The 25,276-nt window shown below is 37.7% G+C and overlaps 1 protein-coding gene across 1 annotated transcript in view; it reads left to right on the top strand.

The window, feature by feature from the left end:
- Positions 1 to 919: 919 nt before the first annotated feature.
- The window catches only part of LOC148950478 (uncharacterized), a 111,909-nt gene continuing 87,552 nt past the window's right edge, over positions 920 to 25,276 (top strand). The window contains exon 1 of the mRNA XM_089092434.1: positions 920 to 1,078. Within this exon, the coding sequence (XP_088948560.1) occupies positions 950 to 1,078 (129 nt within the window). The 5' untranslated portion in view covers positions 920 to 949. The remainder of the gene's footprint in view (positions 1,079 to 25,276) is intronic.

Below are 25,276 nucleotides of genomic sequence, written 5' to 3'. Positions count from 1 at the left end.
AAAAACGTATCCGTTCAGGGAGAAAATACAAAAATTCCCAGTATCCCAGCATTCCGGGGAAACATTTCTGATTATAGTGGCTTCATTTATCAGCTGATGGGTGCTCTTGTAATGCAAGCAAAAGTTGACAGCATATTTTTACCAAAATTGCTCCCTATTAAGTTGTTTTCCTTGTGTTTTCTGTAATTATATGAATTTCCTTGCGTATTAATAACTGCACTAATTACTAATAAACAAATACACATCACCATAAAAAGCTGATTCTTTGATTTACAGTTATCAATGGTTAAGCTCTTATACTTTCGTTATTGACAAGGATCGTTATTTACTTACTATTTATTACTATGAAAAACCTTTTTTTTTTTACTCTAACCAAATCATATAGAAAAAATGTTTGTGGAAAACTGGAAAGGGGTCACTCAGTCACAAATTAGAACTTAAATTTTCTTTATTAAGGGGCAACATATTTCCCCCAACAATGGGGCAACACACATTTTTTCCATGGTTTTTCCCTATTCCTCTCTCTTTCCTTTGGTTTCGTAATAATTACTTTATAGTCCCAAATTTCCAGGGGGGGGCATGGCCCACCTGCCGGCGCCCATGGCAACGGGTCTAAGCCTCGACCCAGTGACAGTGGGTCTACCCCTTTTGCTAACAATAATAAATGGGTTCTTTATTCAACATATAAATCCCACCTCCCCCATTAACGCTCCTTTTTTGGACTAAACAAATTTATACATAATGCTACAGAATTCGGTACTCTGTAATATACGGCACAGAGAATTATTGCTTTCACTTGAGCTTTAAATTGGATTATTAAGGACATCCGTCAAACTGTTATGCCAAGACTGGATTTTGAATACCATTTTTTATCATGTTGAGATAAGAAGGTGTTGACCCGCCAAAGCATTTCAAGTCTTGTGTAATACTTGATCTGGCACAAAAGAGAATGTTAAAGTATTCATTAATTACATTAAATCTATTTTTGTGCTTTGTGACAGCTCAGCACTTGCTGCTTGCTGGTGGAAATTTAAAGGATGATTCAGCGCACTACTGGAAAAGACTGGTTCACCTTGCGGTAGGTACTATTTTGAAAGTTAGGTAGTTATGGCTAAGGAGAGAGGACTAGACTTCCCATTAGCCCTTAGAAATTGAAAGAAGCTAAGTTCTGATGGAAAACTATACTTTTGTCTTTTTAGATAACTGGTCACCCCCTCGCTGGAAAAAATCCTGAATATACCAATATGCAAAATCTGTTTGCATGCCAGTAAGCAAAAATTCATTTTGGAGAGGGCCTAAAGTTACAGAGTAGAGAGTAAAAAATACCAAAAATCGACCCAGGGTCAATATATACCAAATCATATTATTGAGTTAGGACTAAACTGAATTCACCATTCAATGCCTTTTTTTATTCTGATTACGAATATAATGAGCATTTCTATCGGAAATGAATTTCAGTCCCCCCCCTATATATGCCAATTCAGGGTTAGATTAGGTTGGGTTAGGTATATCCTATATCGGGGGGGGGGGGGCTGTAAATCATTTCCACTTGAAAATCTTATTAAATTCGTAATCAGCAAAAAAAAAGGCATCAAATGGTGTATTCACTTTATTTGAAACTCAATAATATGATTTGGTATATATTGACCCGACCCAGTATAGATACGCATAAGAAATTAGGCTCTAGGACAAAGGGACACATTCGAGGAGGGGGAAGGGGGTCGGGTCAAGAACAAGCCCAAAGAACTCCCACCCTTTGTACTTATCTGTCTTACAATAAAATTATTAAACATAACATAAAATTACAATGGTCAACAATTATTTTTCCAAACAAAGTGGGGTAATCCTTATCAAGTTTTGTGTGTCAGTTTGATAGTCTTGTTGCAAGGTTCTACAGTAGTAAAATATTCAGAGCTCAATAGACCAAACCAGATGTTTAATATCGTAGAAAATCCGCAACTTATATGCTGAGATCGCATAACTGTCTGGGTCTAGTATCAACATGGATTTTAAAACATATATCCCACAATAATTTTATGTTCCCATTTTCCCTGCTTTTTTGTGGTGCATCCTACTCATAGTATAAATATAATAACAGTAACAAAAAGTCCTATACTCTCCATTAAAGATGTTTGACACACATCAATCTAAGCCGCGTTTTCAGGCTCAGCGGGTTCGAACACGGGTTGTCCTCGTCTAGTTTCAAGTTTCCAGTTTTGTCTAGTTTCAGCGGGTTTGCAGCTTTAACCCCGTGTTTTATACACTATATTCACTGACGCACAATGCTTAATTCACTAGATGAGACAACCCCGTGTATGAATCAGCTGATCTATGAACAACCCGTCTTTAAACACGGGTTGTTCGCGTCTAGCGCATCAAGCGTTGTGCAGCAGTGCATCTAGTGCATCAAACACGGGGTTGAAGCTTCGAACCCGCTGAAACTAGAAAAAACTAGACGGAAAACTAGAAACTTGAAACTAGACGAGGACAACCCGTGTTCGAACCCACTGAGCCTGAAAACGCGGCTCTAGACCTCTCTTCATAACTCCGCATTTGCGCACGCGCAATGAGAAATGTTTAGTGCATTTGTGGTAGTTTCACGCTTCGTGGATTATTTGATTTCATTTTTGCTCATTTTATGTTTAATGGAGTTCTTTACTTTTCTTTGAAAAATTTATTTTGTGGAAAAAGTGTTTTAAATTAATTTCTGTTCGTTTTATATTGACATAGTCTTTTCAGAGAAAAAGAAAATAATACTTTAAATCTTTTCGTTTTTTAAGACTATAGTTTGGCCTGCTATTTGTATGCTGGAGAATTTTTTAATTTTTAACAACATATACACTTTCAAAAATCTGGACACAAATAGTAGTGTTTAAATTAGTTTCATATCTCCTCTAGTTGACCTGAACTAGAAAAATTGATACCATTCGCAAAAAAAAATCTGTTTACTTTTTTTGATAGTTGGGATACACTTACGCTATTTTGATTTCGTTAAATTTTAAGAGCAGAAATGGGAGGGTTGGCGTGGGAGGGTGGGAGTGCAAGGGGGATTAGTTGCCCTCAAATCACCTTTGACTACTAAACAGCGCATCAGCCTTTTCTATTTTGAATCGAATTAACCCTTTTCTAAGTTCCCACGACAACTCCTTCGATACGAAGTGCCCTGGTCTAAACAACAACAAAAATAATACATTATACCCGCTTCGATCTTTACTATAAAAATGTCAAGCCTTCCAATCACTTTCGACTGTTAAAAAGGGCACTAGGCCTTTCGATTTCCAATCGAATGAGCCCTTTTGGAAACGACAATGCTTTTTATAAACACCTTATATGCTCCCAGGGCATAAATTAAAACCCTTACCCTAAGGTCTGTTAGGGTGGTTATCATCCTCTAAGACCGAATTTTCAGAACATTGAAATACGTTAAACAACATGGCTATCTCAAAATTTTGATTGGATGTGTTTGGGGAAATGGTGGGCGTGAGAAAAGTGTTGGTCACCTTTCAATCACTTTCGACTATTAAAAAGGGCACAAGCCACTCCAATTTCCAATTGAATGAGCGCTTTTCGAAGCTTCTACGACAACTTCTTCGATACGAAGTGCCCTGCTCAAAAGGAAAAATTTAATAAATAGTACATTGTGCCAACATCGTTCTTATATGCCCCCTGGGCATAACTTAAAACCCTTGCCCAGAGGGTAGTGGGGGAGTGTCCTCTTCTTTACTTGGTCCCCGTTTCGTGTCTCTTTTTTGAGTGTCCCCCTTCTTTACTTAGGCAGTGCGATCCTGCCGCCTATGATCTATGCACCAAATTTCTATTTAAACCTTATATACTCCCGTGGCATAAGTAACAATCCGTGTAATGAGGGCTCTGAGGGGGTTATCATCCTAAAATACCTAATTTCCAGAACGTTCAACTACGTTGAACAAAATGGATATTTTGAAATTTTGATTGGATGTGTTTTGGAAAATGGTGTGCGTAAGAGGGGCGTTAGTCGCTATCCTACCACTTTCAACTATAAAAAAAGGCACGAGCCCTTTCAATTTCCAATTGAATGAGCCCTTTTGAAGTTTCTACGACAATGCTTTCAATAAAAACTTTATATGCCCCAGGGCATAACTGACAGCCCTTGCCCTGAGGACTGTGAGGGGAGGGGTTTTCATCCTTAAAGACCTAATTTTTCAATACTTTCAACTACGTTGAATAAAATTGCTATCTAAAAATTTTTATTGGACGTGTTTGGGGAAAAGTTGGGCGTAAAAGGGGGGATAGTTGCCCTCAAATCACTTTCGAATATTAAAAAGGGCACTAGCCCTTTGAACTTCCAATTGAATGAGCCCTGTTTAAAGTTTTTACGACAAAGAATTCAATAAAAACCTTGTATGCCTCCAGGGCATAACTTATAATCCTTGCCCTGAGGGTTGTGGGGGAGTGTCCCCCCCGAAAATATATTTACTATCTGCAAATAAACTACGCTGAACAAAATGGCTATCTCAAAATTGGTTTGCATGTGTTTGGGGGAATGATGGGCGTGAGGAGGGGGGGGGGTAGTTGCCCCCCAATCACTTTCGACTATTAAAAAGGGCACTAGGCCTTTGAATTTCCAATCGAATGAGCTTTTTTTGAAGTTTCTACGACAACGCCTTCTTTAAAAAACCATATTTGCCCCCAGGGCATAACTTAAAACCCTTGCCCTGAGGGATGTGGGGGAGTGTCCTCCTTAAAAACATATTTTCTTCCTGGAAATCAACTACGCTGAACAAAATGGCTATCTCAAAACTTTGATTGGATGTTTTTGGGGAATTGATGGGCGTGCGGGGGGGGCGGGCTAGTTGCCCTCCAATAACTTTTGACTATTAAAAAGGGCACTAGCCCTTTGAATTTCCAATCGAATGAGCCTTTTTTGAAGTTTCTACGACAACTCCTTCTATAAAAACCTTACATGACCCTAGGGCAAAACTTAAAACCCTTGCCCTGAGGGGTGTGGGTGAGTGTCCTCCTCAAAAACATATTTTCCATGTGAAAATCGACTTCGCTGAACAAAATGGCTATCTCAAAATTTTGATTGAATGTGTTTGGGGGAATGATGGGCGGGGGGGGGGGGCTAGTTGCTCTCCAATCACTTGACTATTAAAAAGGATACTAGCCCTTCGAATTTCCAATCGAATGAGCCTGTTTTGAAGTTTCTACGGCAACACCTTCTATAAAAACCTCATATGCCCCCAGGGTATAACTGAAAAACCTTGCCCTGAGGGTTGTGGGGGAGTGTCTTCCTCAAAAACATATTTTCTATCTGGAAATCAACTACGCTGAACAAAATGGTTATCTCAAAATTTTTATTTTATGCGTTGGGGGGGATGATGGGTGTGGGGGGGGGGCTAGTTGCCCTATAATCACTTTGGACTATTGAAAAGGGCACCAGAAATCTCAATTTCCAATTGAATAAGCCTCTTTTGAAGTTTCTTCGACGACCAATTCTATAAAAATCTTATATGTCCCCAGGGCAAAAATTAAATCCTTGCCCTGAGGATTGTGGGGGAGTGTCTTCCTCAAAAACATATTTTCTATTTGGAAATCAAGTACTCTGAACAAAATGGCTATCTCAAAATTTTGATTGGATGTGTTTGGGGGAATGATGGGCGTGAGGGGGGGGGGGCTAGCTGCTCTCCAATCACTTGACTATTAAAAAGGATACTAGCCCTTCGAATTTCCAATCGAATGAACCTGTTTTGAAGTTTCTACGGCAACACCTTCTATAAAAACCTTATATGCCCCCAGGGTATAACTGAAAAACCTTGCCCTGAGGGTTGTGGGGGAGTGTCTTCCTCAAAAACATATTTTCTATCTGGAAATCAACTACGCTGAACAAAATGGTTATCTAAAAATTTTGATTTTATGTGTTTGGGGGGATGATGGGTGTGGGGGGAGGGCTAGTTGCCCCATAATCACTTCCGACTATTGAAAAGGGCACCAGAACTCTCAATTTCCAATCCAATAAGCCCCTTTTGAAGTTTCTTCGACGACCACTTCTATAAAAACCTTATATGTCCCCAGGGCATAACTTAAATCCTTGCCCTGAGGGTTGTGGGGGAGTGTCTTCCTCAAAAACATATTTTCTATTTGGAAATCAAGTACTCTGAACAAAATGGCTATCTTAAAATTTTGATTGGATGGGTTTGGGGGAATGATGGGCCTGGGGGGGGGGCTAGTTGCTCTCCAATCACTTGACTATTAAAAAGGATACTAGCCCTTCGAATTTCCAATCAAATGAGCCTGTTTTGAAGTTTCTACGGCAACGCCTTCTATAAAAACCTTATATGCCCCCAGGGCATAACTGAAAAACCTTGCCCTGAGGGTTGTGGGGAGTGTCTTCCTCAAAATATATTTTCGATCTGGAAATCAACTACGCTGAACAAAATGGTTATATCAAAATTTTGATTTTATGTGTTTGGGGGGGGGGGGTGATGGGCGTGGGGGGGGGGCTAGTTGTCCTACAATCACTTTCGACTATTGAAAAGGGCATCAGAACTCTCAATTTCCAATCGAATAAGCCCCTTTTAAAGTTTCTACGGCGACCCCTTCTATAAAAACCTTATATGCCCCCAGGGCATGACTTAAATCCTTGCCCTGAGGGTTGTGGCGGAGTGTCCTCCTCAAAAACATATTTTCTATTTGGAAATCAACTACGTTGAACAAAATGGCTATCTCAAAATTTTGATTGGATGTGTTTTGAGGAATGGTGGGCCTGGGGGGGCTAGTTGCCCTCCAATCACTTTCGACTGTTAAATAGGGCATCAGCCCTTTGAATTTCTAAATGAATGAGCGTTTTTTGAAGTTTCTACGACAACGCCTTCTATAAAAATCTTATATGAACCCAAGGCATAACTTAAAACCCTTACACCGAGGGTTGTGGGGGAGTGTCCTCTTCAAAAATATATTTTCTATCTGGAAATCAACTACGCTGAACAAAATAGTTTTCTAAAAATTTTGATTGGATGTGTTTGGGCAAATGATGGCGTGGGGGGGGGGGGGTGAGTTGCCCTCCAATCACTTTCGACTACTAAAAAGGGTACTAGCCACTCCAATTTCCAATCGTATGAGCCCTTTTCGAAGTTTCTACGACAACTCCTTCGGTACGAAGTGCCCGGCTGAAGAAAAAAAAACACATTGTGCCCACATCATTCTTTACTTAGGTAGCGCTAGCGCGCTGACTATGATTTATGCTGTGATCCTTCTCCTCTTCAGAACGAGGTTTACCAAACGACTGAACTGGTTTTGCCCATGCACGGTCAGGATCGTTACACATTATTTGGAGCTTACTAGCCTAGTCCAAGCGAGTATTTTAGTGTTTGGGAGGATCTCTGACTTTTCTAATCTTCCAAAAAAACCTGTTACTCTTACCTCTTACCTTATCTCTTCATTCTCTGCCTCCTTCACCATTTAAAATAAACTTTAAGGTTGTTTCTTTATTTAAACAGTCTTGCATAAACCACGCAGTCCTTAAATTGAAGGATCTGACTACTAGTATCTAGTATCCACCTCTGACCAAATCAACAAATTCCTCCTGCACGAGATAGTTGTGACAATTAGTGGATCGTGTATATTTTTATTTTAACATACAGGCCGAGTGTCAACCGATGTGAGTAGGGATCGATGTTATACTTTGCTTACTCTATGTTCCTTCCGGTGTTATTTGCCCACTTCACGTTCCATGGCACCTTTCCATGGCAGATTATTACTATTGTTGTCAATTGAATATGGAATTATACAAAACATACCAGACAGCTTTCTTGGCCAACCAGACTGATTATTTGACAGTGTATAATGTAGTCAAACATGTTTTGGGGGCATGCACAAAATTATGTAACTCAACATCCGTTTTTTATTTTGTCCTTGAAATCCCGTATAAACAAAACCTACCAGACAGCTTTCTTGGCCAACCAGACTGATTATTTGACAGTGTATAATGTACTCAAACATGTTTTGGGGGCATGCACGAAATTATGTCTGGGCTAAAACGGGGATTCCCCACACAAATTTGTTTCAACTCCAAGTTTTTCAACCAGACTGTTTTTTTCGAGCTGACACCTGTTATTTAGGCAGCCAATCAGAGAACTGCTTAACAATTCGTCATCGAAATTCCGTATAAAATGTTTATGCACTACAATTTAATTTCCATTATTTTTTAACATATCGAACATAGTACACTGAAATTTATTAACTTTGAAAACAATGGATATTTCATTTGTCAATGTGAGTATAGTTTACTGAATTTCTTAGATAAAAAGCATGTATTCAGATAAAAAAAAATCTTTTTTCCAGTAAATTCAAATTTCAGGGGGACTTAGCCCCCCTCCCCTCCAACAATACAAACCCGTAAAATATGATGTGTATAGTCGTTAGAAAACGCTAAGTATGGTTTTTTCAATTATGTAAAACAAAAACCTCCTCCTCCATTGCTGTGTTACGACCTAAATTCCCTACTTTTTAGTTATTTCGTTAAAAAAATATCCTTTTTCCCATCGTCCATCTAAAATGTGCTATCTTTTTCCGGTTTGAATAAAACCATCCGTGTTGGGACGATTTCAAAAACAACATTGGCATGCGTCTTATCGGAGTTAAGATAACAAAAGGATGGAAATGCGCTATTCAAGACTCGTTGACAATAATTTCTTTTTTTTTTGGCCAAATTAGACTAGACGTATTTGATGAAAGCAAAAGGCTTTAACAGATGATTAAGAGGCTTTTATAAAATATATAAGACAGGGATGGGGCCAATGTATCAATTCTAACATGGTTTTTCTTTACTTGGTACCCGTTAAAAACGAAATTTTTGTGTTAAATAAGTAATTCTTGTATCTTTTAAAAGAGCTTTACGGGGTTTGAGAGAGACTCTGTTCCCTGATTCCGTGTGGTTAGAGGGAAATCTTTGTGCAGACTAATTTTCTCTTCTGTAAAAAAACCCTAAAATAATGTCATGAAATCAACATGCAAAGTCGACATTGCTTTATTTCATTTTTTAAGGTTAATTTAGACGAGGTTACGTGCGCGTACGTAACCTCGTCTAAATTAACCTTAAAAAATGAAATAAAGTTATGTCGACTTTGCATGTTAATTTCATGACATTATTTTATGTTTTTTTTTACAGAAGAGAAAATTAGTCTGCACAAAGAATCCCCTCTAACCACACGGAATCAGGGGACAGAGTCTCTCTCAAACCCCGTAAAGCTCTTTTAAAAGATACAAGAATTACTTATTTAAAACAAAAATTTCGTTTTTAACGGGTACCAAGTAAAGAAAAACCGTGTTAGAATTGATACATTGGCCCCTTCCCTGTCTTATATTTTTTATAAAAGCCTCTTAATCATCTGTTAAAGCCTTTTGCTTTCATCAAATACATCTAGTCTAATTTGGCCAAAAAAAAAAGAAATTCTTGTCAACGAGTCTTGAATAGCGCATTTCCATCCTTTTGTTATCTTAACCCCGATAAGACGCATGCCAATGTTGTTTTTGAAATCGTCCCAACACGGATGGTTTTATTCAAACCGGAAAAAGATAGCACATTTTAGATGGACGATGGGAAAAAGGATATTTTTTTAACGAAATAACTAAAAAGTAGGGAATTATGGTCTAAACACAGCAATGGAGGAGGAAGTTTTTGTTTTACATATTAGAAAAAACCATACTTAGCGTTTTCTAACGACTATACACATCATATTTTACGGGTTTGTATTGTTGGAGGGGAGGGGGGCTAAGCCCCCCTGAAATTTGAATTTACTGGAAAAAAGATTTTTTTTTATCTGAATACATGCTTTTTATCTAAGAAATTCAGTAAACTATACTCACATTGACAAATGAAATATCCATTGTTTTCAAAGTTAATAAAATTCAGTGTACTATGTTCGATATGTTAAAACATAATGGAAATTAAATTGTAGTGCATGAACATTTTATACGGAATTTCAATGACGAATTGTTAAGCAGTTCTCTGATTGGCTGCCTAAAAAACAGGTGTCAGCTCGAAAAAACCAGTCTAGTTGAAAAACTTGGATTTGAAACAAATTTGTGTGGGGAATCCCCGTTTTAGCCCAGACATAATTTCGTGCATGCCCCCAAAACATGTTTGACTACATTATACACTGTCAAATAATCAGTCTGGTTGGCCAAGAAAGCTGTCTGGTAGGTTTTGTTTATACGGGATTTCAAGGACAAAATAAAAAACGGATGTTGAGTTACATAATTTCGTGCATGCCCCCAAAAGATGTTTGACTACATTATACACTGTCAAATAATCAGTCTGGTTGGCCTAGAAAGCTGTCTGGTAGGTTTTGTATAATTCCAAATGCAATTGACAACAATAGCAATAATCTGCCATGGAAAGGTGCCATGGAACGTAAAGTGGGCAAATAACACCGGAAGGAACATAGAGTAAGCAAAGTATAACATAGATCCCTACTGATGTCTGCCAGTACCATCTCCTATTCTACACCTGACTCCAGCGAGGTTATGGCTGCTCTTGAAAGAAGGCTATAGAGCCGTGATTCCCAACGTGGGGCAGAGTGTGGCGCGGGGGGTTCTAGTCGTTTACTCCCTCTGGCAATTACCCTCCTGAAAATACCCCCACGTAAAATACACACCCGTGGAAAATGCCCCCGGAAAATACACCCCCCCAAGGAAAATACCCCCTACGGAAAATAGCCCCACCTGGAAAATACCCCCCTCCGAGGAAATATCCCCTGTGGAAAATACCTCTTGCGGAACAACCTCCCCCCCCCCGTGGAAAATAAGGCTTTCCAAATCTGAGAATTTTATTTGAGTTTTGCTTTTTTAATTTCCGTAGGAGGAAGGAATTTTGGTACTTGTATATTATGTGCCATTGACTCAAGCTTACGCTTTGTAAGACTCGAGAACAAACTGGTTTCTTTATTAGCTTCTTTCAGCTTAGCGCGAGACAAGACGAAGAAAAATGACAGAATATATGGGAAATATGTAATTTGGGCTATATATTTGTACATAAGGCGGGGGGGGGAATTATTTGCACAGTTTGAAGTCAGAAACCAATTCTTACTTCATAATATGCAGAATAAATGTACCTAACACATTTTGCATACAGACACGCTATACTTTACCCCCCTCCCTAATGTGTAAATCTATAGCCCAAGTTTGTTTCTAAAGTAACGAAGAAACTAACGGTGGGGGGGGGGGTCATTTCCCTGGGGGGTATTTTCCTTGGAGTATTTTTGGTGGGGGGTATTTTCCTCGGGGAGGGGGGGTATTAGTAGAAAGGGGGGTACCAGTCCCGTACCCACCACGTGGTTTATGGTTTTCTCACTGATAATGAAAAAACATAATTTTTTCACTTGAAAAAACAGGAATTTTCTCACATTTATGGATGTTTCTTTGACGGTTATGTATGCTGGTCCATTTATTTGATGTTTTTCTCGGATGTCAACAGTAATTTATGTCTGTTTTATGATTCTTGTCAGTGAGAATGAAAAAACAGGAACTTTCTCACTTTGATGGATGTTTTCTGAATTATTCAGTCTAACGGGGGGACCGGAGTCAATGACCTCTTCTTTCAAGATCTTGTCATTGTTGTTGTTTTGGTCAAGTGCACGCTCAGGACGAATGTTATGATCCTTCTCAGCCAATCAGAGGGCTGGTTACATCTCCTTTCTCAGCCAATCAGAGGCTCGCTTACATATTAGCGACGGAGGATTGCAGAGAATATAAGGAAAGGATTTTTACCACAGTTTTATTAGTCTGTGAATAGAATTCAAAGGAGTGAGAAGAAGAACAGTTTTGACTTTACTCATTTGGATATATATTTGTGTGTGTTGATGATGTCGAGTGGAATGTTTACCCTCTTAGAAGTTGATAGTGGAGTTGATGGTAATAATACAAGAGCACCAAACATTGCGGTGGAAATCACGAAAGGATCACGGCTTTGTCTGGAATGGGATGTAGTATATGCAAGATATGTGATATCCTTGAGCAAATTTAAAGTGGAGGATCAATTATGTTTCGCTGCAAAAGTTGATATAGCACATGTTTATAGACTTCAATGTGCTTTAAATGCATTAGTAAAACATATCGAAGACAATAAACTCTATCGCTAATTGTACGTGCTTAGTATTGTTGTTGCTATAATTATTAAATAAAATTGTTTCGAAATCGAAAATGTTCCCTTTGTGGTTAGGTTAGGTTAGAGATAACGAATCAGGGTCAGTCTAGAGTCAGCAGTGAGAGTGAAAGGATTGAAAAATGAATAAATTTGAGAAAGAGAGAATTAGATCAAATCTAGTGTTTATGGAAAAACATTTGATTTTGGATGACGATTTTTTCGAGTTATCTCTTAAACGCAGGATATTCTCTCGTCAGGGAACACTTGACAATATTATTAGGAGTGATTCTCCCCCATTGGACTATTGTATGAAACTTTTAAAATGTGACTCAAGTGCTTATAGTCAATTTATTGATATATTAATCGGAACAAAGCAGAATCATATCGTGGATATACTTTTGAAAACATTGCCAATGGATTCAATGTAGATGGCTCCCCCACCATTCGAAAGAGGTAACGTTAAAGAGCTACTCCTCTCCCCATTCCCCGCACTGAATTTATGGAGCGAGGACGCTCAGTTTCGTTTTAGCTCTGAGAGAGTTGACATCGGAAACCAAAAAAATGTTCTATACATGTCCATTGTGCATGTACACTCTTGGCAGTTGGACTCAATGTGAGAATTGTACAATTATTGATGACTATAGTGAAAAGTGCTAATTATGTAATCCTTGTAAATTACATAGAGGCCATACAGTACAAATTAAAGGATGTAATTCATGTCTTGAAGAGGTGTGTGACTCTCACCCTAGAGGACACTTGTGCCCCAATTGTCACTATGATAAATGTGATCAGTGGGAGAATACTTACCCCGCTATGATTGGAAAGAATCTCAAACGTGAGTTTAGTTTATTTCTACGAGATTGGAATCGTCGCAAATTTAAATTATTCTGGGAAGAGGAATCTGGTCTACGATTCAACTGTTGGGGTAAAAAGACAATTCGGTTTCTACGCCATCATTTTGATTAAACTACATACTATGACTATAAAACAAGTGATTTTTATTTGGCTGTTACCGAATTTGATTCACAGTATGAAAACACTGTATGTGATATTGCTTCAAATAGACAGATTGAAACTCGTGAATTTCATAATAGGAATGCAAATAGTATCATTGACTATACAAAGAGATATAACAAGAGTGATGTTACATTGTACTGTAGAAAATGTGACCCTGACTTTGCAGTCAATCAAGATCAATATACAGTGAATCCAAATGATTTACCAGCATTAGTGGTTCACGACAGTTGCCTATACACCGAAGAAGAAGAAGAAGAAATCTAAAGTGAAGATTTAAAGACATTGATGTATGTATATGCATTTTATTAATAAACAAATTCACAAACATTTTTTAAGCACTTTACTCTTAGGGCACTGAAATCAATACTGTATAGGTCTGAGAGGATATTTTCCACTAGAAAGTCGTTCAGACGGGGGTTGTCACCATAACAGTGGAGAAACTGCTCGTAAGTATAGCCATGACATCGGAACACAAAATATAGTAGTGAATGGAAGCCGCAGCTTTTAGTCGTTAGATCCTGCACCCTCTTCCGATTTTGAATAACAGTTTTCCCACTGCTCTCAATATAGTTGCTGATGTGGGGTGTATAGAATGTATAGGGTAGACCAAGAGGATCAAAAAATTCAATCGTCTTCATTGTTTGAAAGATGCAGAGCCAATGACCCGTCAGCACAGTTGACGGACTGCTATTAACAATAATTAAGGTATTGTTGACACTTTGAATTTTTCCGAGATAGTCCGAGGGCAGACAATAGGATTTGTACTGGGACATGTAGGGGTCCATATTAAATACATTGATTATTTGACTGGTTTTCATGGCGCCAAGTCTAGTAGAACACTGCCTTTGGGAGTGATTTCCCAATAGGTTTCATATCTATTTAGTGAAATTAGTGCAATACTCTCAGCCAATGGGTCGGCAAATGTACACTCTAAACACACACTCCCCGTACGCACCATACTCATATCCTGTGTGCCAGACAAATCCAGAACAATGATACCATGTGTTTTAGCAAACATATCTTCGGTTATACCATTTTCAAATAGCTGAGAGTCATGATCTAGGGTTTGCATGGTCAACTCATACAATGTTCTATAGGATTTATCAAAAGATAGATTTTATATTGGGATACCGTTTACTTTGCACACAAGAGATGAAAGTCCAAACATCTCGAATTTATGTGGGCATCCAGTCCACGATCCTGTTGCACTGGCGCTTTTCACAAATGCCAAAGCGAGTTTTGACGGAATTTCACCAGTGATAAAGGATGAATCGGTGAAGGTGCGTGAACCCATTGCAATATGACGTTGATTGGTGATTGTATGAGGAACAAATAGTTTAATATTATTTCCATTGGCTCTGAGTTTTTCCACTGCCAAAGCAACAGAACTCATGACCTGTTGTTTGCGTACATGAAGTATTGCCGAGGTGAGGGAGAGACTTAAATCAGGATTGGCAGCAAGTTCTTTTCTCAATATGAAATTGGAGGTCGCAAGCGTCAGTTTTATATCCACTTTAACATTGGGCGGCAGCCATTGGGGTATATCAAATATTTCATGATATATTTTTCCAACTAGATGTAATTCACTAGTTGTAGCATTTTTAAGTGCATCTGTACTATTAGTATTAGTAAAATATTCATTTCCATTGGAGATGCCTCTCAATTCCTTATATGACTTGGGTGTCATTAATATAAATCTCATATAGCTTGTATAATTTAAGAGATTGTTGCTTGTCCTGGTCAGCGTTCAATTGATGTAGATACTAATTTGACGAAATAGACTATGTAATATTCAATTTTTATAGGATATTCAATAGGTCCTAATTGGCAGTTTATGATTGGGTTTCCGGACTTTTATTTGCAAATCCGTAAATGTCAACCAAATGTCTATAAAGTAGTCTTTATTGGAATATATTTGAAAGTGGATATTATCCGAGACGGGTTGTTGAGGATAATATTGTTTATATTACCCATGCTTGACACTAAAATCAACATTTTTAGCGTTGAAGAGATTCAATGAGGCGGTGATTGAAGGTTGATAATCCTTATGCGGTAGGTAGGACATCTTAGGAAAAGAAATCTAGTTTTGATCTAACAATTCTCTTGCTGTGACTTCTTTTTCTGTTTACAGTACTTGTCGTATTTTTCGTTCTTTTCTTTGACAAGAGGGATGATGTCTTTCGCTTCCAACCTGAGTGGTGACTGATGAGTGATGTATTGTTTCTCGACCTTTTTAAACCTTTTCCATACTGTTTTAATTTCTTACCAAGGGTTTGCGCATTCGACCTAAGATTTCCCGTAGCACTTTCTTTAAAATCCTTGCCAGAGCCCCAATCGTATAGTGTAGAGGATGCAAAATCTGTCGCAGCAGGTACAAGATATTTTCTAGCCAGTGGTAGTGAAGAGCGAAACAGCTTAGCAAACCAACTGCCATGACCTTAGCCAGACATTGACGAGCGACCCTTGTAATAGTCCATTCCATTGCCATGTTGTCTTGGGCCAAGAGTATTAACATAGCACTTAATATCAGGACAAGTGAATACCACTTTTTTATGAGACATCTTGTTGAATTTGAACGATGGGACGAAAATGGCATGTAATCACAGCCAAACCCTTTGAAATTGCTATGGGATCGCCTAATTCGGTTCTTAGTGTTAACTGACAGAGTTCCAAATAGGAAGTGTTTAAGGGAATATATTGAAGATGCTTGATATCATACACTTTCTTCGAATAATTCATTTTCACGTCTTTTTTTTTTAAATATGGTGTAGGTGTTTATCCCTCCAATGGTAAAAAATTACTGATTTAACGCACGCAATAAACTAGATAGTCTTGATAACCTACCATGGAGTACCACTGGGAAAGCTGCTTCCAATGTAAGAGCAACCATAGACTACGTTTGCTACACCCGCAAGCATGCATAGTGAGAGAGAAATACAAAGTCGACCTGGGAGTATTTTCCGGCGAGTATGGTTAGGTTAGATTAGATTAGGTTAAACTAGATTAAGTTAGGTTAGATTAGGTTAGGTTAAGTCAGGTTAGGTAAGTTAGGTTAGGTTATCTAAGTTAGATTAGGTTAGCTAGTGAACATCTCTCCATGTTTAAGTTAGGTTAGGTTAAGGCTAGATTAAGTTATGTTAGGTTAGGTTAAATTAGGTTAGGTTAGGTTAGCCTATGTACGCGCGCGTACGTAGGCTAACCTAACCTAACCTAACTTAGCCTAACCTAACATAACTTAACCCAACCTAACTTAAACATGGAGAGATGTTTACTAGCTAACCTAATCTAACTTAGCAAACCTAACCTAACCTATCTAACCTTACTTAACCAATCCTAATATAACCTAACCTAATCTAGTCTAACCTAACCTAACCTAACCAAACCATAATCGCTGGAAAATCCCCCCAGGTCGACTTTGTATTTCTCTCTCACTATTCACTCTTGCGGGTATAGAAAACATAGTCTATGTTTGCTCTTACAGTAGAAGTAGCCTTACCAGTGGTACTACATGATTAGTTATCAAAACTATCTAGTTTCTTGCGTGTGTTAAATCAGTAATTTTTTACCATTGGAGGGATAAAAATCTACACCATATTTTTAAAAGAAGTGATGAAAATTAATTATCCGAAAAAAGTGTGTGATATAAAGCATCTTCAATATAGTCCCGTAAACACTTCCTATTTGAAACCCTGTCAGTTAACACTAAGAACTGAATTGGGTGATCCCATAGCAATTTCAAAAGGTTTGGCTGTGATTACATGCCATTTTCGTCCCATCGTTCAAATTCAACAAGATGTCTAATAGAAAACTGGTATTCACCTGTCCTGATATTAACTGCTATGTTAATACTCTTGGCCCAAGACAACAGAGCAATGGAATGGACTATTACAAGGGTCGCTCGTCAATGTCTGGCTACGGTCTTGGCAGTTGGTTTGCTAAGCTGTTTCGAATTAAAGATCTTAAGCCGAACTGGCCAGCCATGACAAAAAACCAACAAAGAGAAAAATCTCTAAAAAAACAAACAAACGAGACTGTGGCCAGTGGAGATAAAATAAAACAACAGAAACAAAACAACGCGGATATTTCGCCTGTATACAAACAAGGCGTATTCAGCACGAAATACACACAAGAATAACAAGATAAAAAAAAAAAAAAACAAGATAAAACTAAAAACCAACAAAACCACCACCAAAAAAAACAACAAAAAAAACAAAAATGTCCAATCGGCGCAAACTAATCCACGTAGGGAAAAGATGCTAATATAGAGTTACTTCAGTGAGGACACCAGAGTAACTCTGGTGTCCTCACTGAAGTAACTCTATATTAGCATCTTTTCCCTACGTGGATTAGTTTGCGCCGATTGTACATTTTGTTTTTTTGTTGTTTTTTTTGGTGGTGGTTTTGTTAGTTTTTAGTTTTATCTTGTTTTTTTTTGTTTTTTTTATATTGTTTTTCTCCTGTTTCTTTAGTGCTGAAGACGCCCTGTTTGCATACAGGCAAAATATCCGCGTTGTTTTGTTTTTGTTGTTTTCTTTTCTCTCCACTGGCCACAGTCTCGTTTGTTTGTTTTTTTAGAGATTTTTCTTTTTGTTTGTTTTAAGCTGTTTCGCTCTTCACTACCACTGGCTAGAAAATATCTTGTACCGGCTGCGACAGATTTTGCATCCTCTACACTATACGATTGGGGCTTTGGCAAGGATTTTAAAAAAAGTGCTACGGAAAATCTTAGGTCCAGTGCGCGAACCCTTGGCGAGAAATTAAAACAAAATGGTAAAGGTTTAAAAAGGTCGAGAAACAATGCATCACTCATCAGTCTCCACTCAGGTCGGAAACAAAAGACATCATTCCTCTTGTCAAAGAAAAGAAGGAAAAAGCCGACACGTGCTGTAAACTGAAAAAGAAGCCCCAGGAAGAAAATTGTTAGATCAAAACTGGATTTCTTCTCCTAAGATGTCCTACCTACCGCAAAAGGATTATCAGCCTTCAATCACCGCCTCATTGAATCTATTCAATGCTGAAAATGTTGATGTGAGTGTCAAGCATGGATACTATGAACAATTTTATCCTCAACAACCCCTCTCTGATAATATCCACTTTCAAGTTTCTTCCAATGAAGACTACTTTATGGACATGTTTTCGACATTTAAACATTTACAAATGAAAGTTCGGAAATCCGATAATACAATGCCTGTTCAGGCCGATGGAATATCCTATGAAAATTGTATAGTACATAATCTATTTCGTCAAATTAGTGTCTACACCATTGGCACGCTGGTCAGCACAAGCAACAATCTCTTAAATTATACTAGCTATATGCAATTCATGCTGACGAAACCCAAGTCATACAAGAGATTGAGATGTACCTCCAATAGATATGAGTATATGACTAATACTGATGAAACAGATGCACTTAAAAATGCTACAAGTAGTGAATTATATCTAATTGGAAAAATATAAGATGAAACATTCAATATGCTCCAATGGTTGCTGCCCACTGTTAAAGTGAATTTAAAACTGACTCTTGCACCCTCTAATTTTATATTGAGAAAAGAACTTGCTGCCAATCCTGATTTAAGTCTCTCCCTCACCTCGGCAATACTTCATGTACGCAAACAACAGGTCATGAATTCTGGTTGCTTTGGCAGTGGAAAAACTGAGAGCCAATGTAAATAATATTATACTACTTGTTCCTTATATAATCACCAATCAACGTCATATTGCAACGGGGTCACGCACCTTCACCGACTCATCCTTTATCAATGGTGAAATTCCTTCAAAACTTGCTTTGGTTTTTATGAAAAGTGCCAATGCATTAGGATCGTGGACTGAATGCCCACATAGATTCGAAATGTTTGGACTTTCATCTCTTGTGTTCAAAGTAAACGGGTATCCCACTCTAAAATCTATATTTTGATAAATCCCATAGAACATTGTACGAGCTGACCATGTAAACCCTAGACCATGACTCTCAACTATTTGAAAATGGTATAACCGAATATATGTTTGCTAAAACACATGGTATCATTGTTCTGGATTGGTCTGGCACACAGGATATGAGTATAGTACGTACGGGGAGTGTGCGTTTAGAGTGTACATTTGCCGACCCATTGGCTGAGAGTATTGCACTAATTTCACTAAATCAATATGAAACCTAATGGAAAATCACTCCCAAAGGCAGTGTTCTACTAGACTTGGTGCCATGAACACCAGTCAAATAATCAATGTATTTAATATGGACCCCTACATATCCCAGTACAAATCCTATTGTCTGCCCTCGGACTTTCTTGGAAAAATTTAAAGTGTCAACAATACCTTAATTATTGTTAATAACAGTCCATCGACTGTGCTGACGGGTCATCGGCTGTGCATCTATCAAACAATGAAAACGATTGCATTTTTTGATCCTCTTGGTCTACCCTATACATTTTACACACCCCACATCAGTAACTATATTGAGAGCAGTGGGAAAACTATTATTCAAAATCGGATGAGGGTGCAGGATCTAACGACTAAAAGCTGTGGCTTCCATGCACTACTATATTTTGTGTTCCAATGTCGTGTCTATCCTTACAAGCAGTTTCTCCACATCTATGTTGACAATCCTTGTCTGAACGACTTTATAGTGGAATATATCCTCTCGTACCTATACAGTATTGATTTCAGTGCCCTAAGAGTAAAGTGCTTAAAAATGTTTGTGAATTTGTTTATTAATAAAATGCATATATATACAACAATGTCTTTAAATCTTCATTTTAGATTTCTTCTTCTTCTTCTTCGGCGTATAGGCAACTGTCGTGAACCACTAATGCTGGTAAATCATTTGGATTCACTGTATATTGATCTTGATTGACTGCAAAGTCAGGGTCACATTTTCTACAGTACAATGTAACTTCACTCTTGTCATATCTCTTTGTATAGTCAATGATACTATTTGCATTCATATTATGAAATTCACGAGTTTCAATCTGTCTATTTGAAGCAATATCACATACAGTGTTTTCATATGGTGAATCACATTCGGTAACTACCAAATAAAAATCACTAGGTTTATAGTCATAATAGGCTATCTTGTCACAACGTTAACATTAAAACAAAATCGTCCTGTTACCCCAACAGTTTAATCGTAGACCAAATTCCTCCTTCCAGAATAACTTAAATCCATGACGATACCAATCTCATAGAAATAAGCTAAAAGCACGTTTGGGATTCTTTCCAATCATAGGGGGGTAAGTATTCTCACACTGATCACATTTATCATAGTGACAATTGAAGCACAGGTGTCCTCTAGGGTGAGAGTCACACACCTCTTCAAGACGTGAATTACATCCTTTAATTTGTACTGCATAGCCTCTATGTAATTTACAAGGATTACATAATTTACACTTTTCACTATAGTCATCAATAATTGTACAATTTTCACATTGGGTCCAACTGCCAAGAGTGTACATTCAAAATAGACATGTATAGAACATTTTTTTGGTTTCCAATTTCAACTCCCTCACAGCTAAAATGAAACTGATCGGCCACCCTCGATAAATTCAGCGGGGGGAATGTGGAGAGGAGTAACTCTGTAACATTACCTCTTTCGAATTTGGGGTGGGAGCCATCTATATTGAATCCATTGCCAATGTTTTCAAAAGTATATCCACGATATGATTCTGCTTTGTTCCGATTAATATATCAATAAATTGACTATAAGCACTTGAGTCACATTTTAAAAGTTTCATACAATAGTCCAATGGGGGAGAATCACTCCTCATTATATTGTCAAGTGTTCCCTGGCGAGAGAATATCCTGCGTTTAAGAGATAACTCGAGAAAATGGTCATCCAAAATCAAATGTTTTTCCATAAACACTAGATTTGATCTGATTCTCTCTTTCTCAAATTTATTCATTTTTCAATCCTTTCACTCTGACTGCTGACTCTAGACTGATCCTGATTCGTTAGCCCTAACCTAACCTAACCAGAAAGGGAACATTTTCGATTTCGAAACAATTTTATTGAATAATTATAGCATCAATAATGCAATGCATTTACAATGAGCGATAGAGTTTATTGTCTTCGATATGTTTCACTAATGCACTTAAAGCACATTATAGTCTATTCCCATATGTTTTATCAACTTAAGCAGTGAAACATAGTTGATCCTTAACTCTAAATTTACTAAAGGATATCACATATCTTGCATATACTACATCCCATTCCAGACAAAGCCGTTATCCTTTCGTGATTTCCACCGCAATGTTTGGTGCTCTTGTATTATTACCTTCAACTCCACTATCAACTTCTAATAGGGTAAACATTCCACTTGCCATCAACACAAATATATATCCAAATGAGTAAAGTCAAAACCGTTCTTCTCACTCCTTTGAATTCTATTCACAGACTAATAAAACTTTGGCAAAAACCCTTTCCTTATATTCTCTGCAATCCTCCGTCACTAATATGTAAGTGAGCCTCTAATTGGCTGAAAAAGGAGATGTAACCAGCCCTCTGATTGTCTGAGAAGGATCATAATATTCATCCCTAGCGTGCACTTGGCCAAAACAACAACAACGACAAGATCTTGAAAGAAGAGGTCATTGACTCCGGTCCCCCCGTTAGACTCAATAATTCAGAAAACATCCATCAAAGTGAGAAAGTTCCTGTTTTTTCGTTCTCACTGACAAAAAACATAAAAAATAAATGTATTATTGTTGAAAACCGATAAAAACATAAAATAAATTGATCGAAACTCATAGTCGTCAAAGAAAAAACAATATAAATGTGAGAAAACTCCTGTTCTTTCAAGTGCGAAAAATTATGTGTTTTCATTCTCAGAGAGAAAACCATAAACCGCGTGGTGGGTACGGGACTGGTACCCCCCTTTCTACTGGTATTTTCCTCGGGGGACAATTTTCCAAAGGGTATTCTCCGGTGGGTATTTTCTGGGGGGACGGCCGGGGGGTTGGGGGGGGGGGGTAAACGCCGGCCATAGGGACCCCATCGGTGGGGCATGGTAATATTTTGATGGGTCAGGAGTAAGCATGGACACAGTTCTGTTTTTCTGAAGAAACAGTAAAAAAATAAACAGGGATTGAATGAAACAGAACAGGTCAACAAAAAACAGAAGACATGTTTCTGTTTCTGTTCTGTTTTTTGGTAAAATCAGAAAACAGCTGTTTTCTTTCAAAAAACAGCTGTTTAAATAGCTGTTTTTCAAACACCTAAAGCTTAAAGAAGAAAAAAATTGTAAATGATAATTTTTGGTTTATTATCAGTACTATTGCAGCATTTTTCTGCCAAAAAGAAATTTTTCAATAAAGTGGCGAAAAACTGTCTATACCCATAACATCGCCATCCTTTTTTATGGTTATTTTCTTCTATTTTCCCGTTCCTTTTTTCCAAAAATACGCTTTTATATTGTACAGAATCTCCTCGAATCTCTGAGAAATACATACTAGTTATTTGAGACGTTTTGAAAATAAAATAATTTCCGTCGTCAAATTGCGCAGTCAGCTCAAAGTCATTAAAAATGCACGGAAAATGACGCTTCTTACCGCCAGGTCGAAAATTTTCGTTGCATCGCGGCTTAAAACAACTTTTTAAGATTAATTGTTTCCTAGCGAATTTGTGTGAGAGAAAATTAAAAAGGAAAATTCATGGTTTAAGGGTACTTTGCATATTTTTTTGGCGCTTTGTACTAGAAAATAATGTTCTAGGTCCTCCACCGAATTCATTCTTAAGTAAATATGTAAAATTAAATTCCTCAAATTCTGAATTTCAAAGAAACTTAGACCATTTGCTACACAGTACTTTCTTCAAACATTCTCTTCTCTTAAAAAGGTTTTCAAAGTGATGCAAATGTAAGACAAATGTACTTTTTAATAACTTCAAAAATTGCTTTTGCTTTACGGCAGAAAATACTTTTTCCAACCCATGTACTTGCTTTATAATAGTGTTACTACTTCAAACTTTTGTTTTAAGAATACGAGTGGGCATGCTTTTGATTATTTAGGCACGTTTTCATGGTCCACTCCCAAAGGAAAAGGGGTAGTGACAACCTCGACTATCAATTTTTGAGCAAGTGTAACGTGTCTTCAGACACTCTTTGCTGCAACCTCGTTTTTTTTACAGACTTCCAGCTCCCCACTCTACTTCTCCATTACTTTCACCGCCCTCTTCTTCTTTTTCTAATTCACAGCAGGCGGGCTCTTCAGGTGGTACTATTTAGCCCTCTTCTTTTTCCTTCACTCTGTGGGCTACAGAGCTAGTGTCTTGGTTGTCTCTTATTTATTAGATATTCTCAGATATCTTTCAGTAGATCTTTTGACTCAAGGATTTCAAATATAAGATGATAGATATTGATTTCTGTGCTCTGTGTCCAGGTATAGCTGGCTAGGCTCTTGGCTGATAGTGAGGTTTTGTGGTGTTTGAAGCATTTTAACAGTTTACAAAGCAAGGTATGTTGTGCAGACGTCAGCATATTACATTCAAATAGGCAATGGTCAATTTTTTCATTATTCATATTACAATGCCTGCAAAGAGGGGACAGGCGAATTGAACCACTTGAATTAGAAAACTTATATGAGAATGCAAGGAAATTTAGTCCATTTGTTCCAGAACGAATTCTATGATAAATTTTAGAAAGATACTTATTGGGAAAGGGGGAAAGGATAGGGTTACTCTTATTAAAATTAATATCTGATAGCCTCCATCGGTAAATATCTCTAATTGGGATTGGTCTCCCACTTGGCTGGTCTATATTTATAGCATTTTTTGCTATTTCATCAACCTGATGATTACCACTTATGCCAGAGTGGCTAGGAATGTACTGCAAATAAGTTTTTATGCCACTTGAAGCAAGATTATCAATAATACTGAGACAATGATAAGTGTCAATGTCCAACTTATATTGAGGAGCTGAGGCCAGCAACTCAAGGCTTGATAGAGAGTCGGAATATATGATAATATTATTTGAATTTGCAATCAAAGGTTGGTTTTCTTTAAGGTATTCTAATGCCATGATTATGGCATTTAACTCAGCAGACATTATAGATAAATTATTATATAATCTCTTGCCCATTGCAGTGTTCAGGTGAGGAAGGAAAACACCACTTGCAACCTTCTCGTTCATTTTCGACCAATCAACAAACATTTGGAAGTGTTTTTTATTGGTAATTGTATTAAGTTTTGCAAATTTTTTCTGGACAAAGCAGTAGATGTTAAATCTTTATTCCACTTTGAGAACTCATTATTTATTATGGGACTTGACTAATTCCATGGGGGGGATCGGGGGAAAGTGGATGCAATAGACTTTGCTGGTATGGAGAACTTCTTCTGAATATTGGCATACTCATCTGCAATGCCTCTATACATGGCTGGATTTCTTAACCAATTATGTAGTGTGTGTGAGCTATTTGATTCAATTTTTGTAAGATGTTTTGTCAAGAGAATGGTACCTCTCTCCCTTATTGTTGTTAATCCACTCTCCATAAGCAGAAACTTGGTGCTTGTGGGTTTCCTAAGACCAAATATGAGACGTATTATATCATTTTGTGTTGTTTCAATTTTTTGCATCTGGGTCTTTGCATATGCACCATAGACGATGAGCCCATAGTCAATATGGGGTCTTATATGTGATTTATAAAACTAAATTAAGGTTTTCTCCTTACAATCCCAGGGTGTGGAAAGGTTTCTTTTAAGCATATTTGCTTTTCTATAGCATTTTCTTATTTTGTTTGAAACGCCAAGGTGGAAATTATGTTTTTGTTCAAGTATTAGACCTAGGTAATTATTATTATTATCTTCTGAAATAGTTGTTTTATTTAGAGTTAGTTTTGCATTAACATGGTCTCGCTTTCGGTGAAATTGGATTATTTTTTACTTGGTGGGTGCAATGGGTGAATCTGAAAATTGAGAGAATTTTTCAAACTGGATAAGTAACTTTTGCGGATTTGACTGTGCTATCTGGAAGGTGTTGCCTGATGACCGTAGCACCAGATCATGAGCATTTTGCGGATTCGTGTGGGGTAGGTTCATGTTCCAGAGATATAGGGTAAATAGGAGGCAACTAAGGACTGCTCCCTGAGGTAGGCCTTTGGTTGTTGTCTTTTGGGGTGAAGAGGCTGAACCAACCCTAACGATGAAACTTC

Source organism: Artemia sp. Qi Xiang Cuo, chromosome 7, assembly GCF_049724085.1.
Source record: "Artemia sp. Qi Xiang Cuo chromosome 7, ASM4972408v1, whole genome shotgun sequence".
In the NCBI taxonomy this organism is placed as follows: domain Eukaryota; kingdom Metazoa; phylum Arthropoda; class Branchiopoda; order Anostraca; family Artemiidae; genus Artemia; species Artemia sp. Qi Xiang Cuo.
The sequence above is the reverse complement of the archived record's forward strand: the minus strand, read 5'-3'. Positions and strand labels throughout refer to the sequence as shown.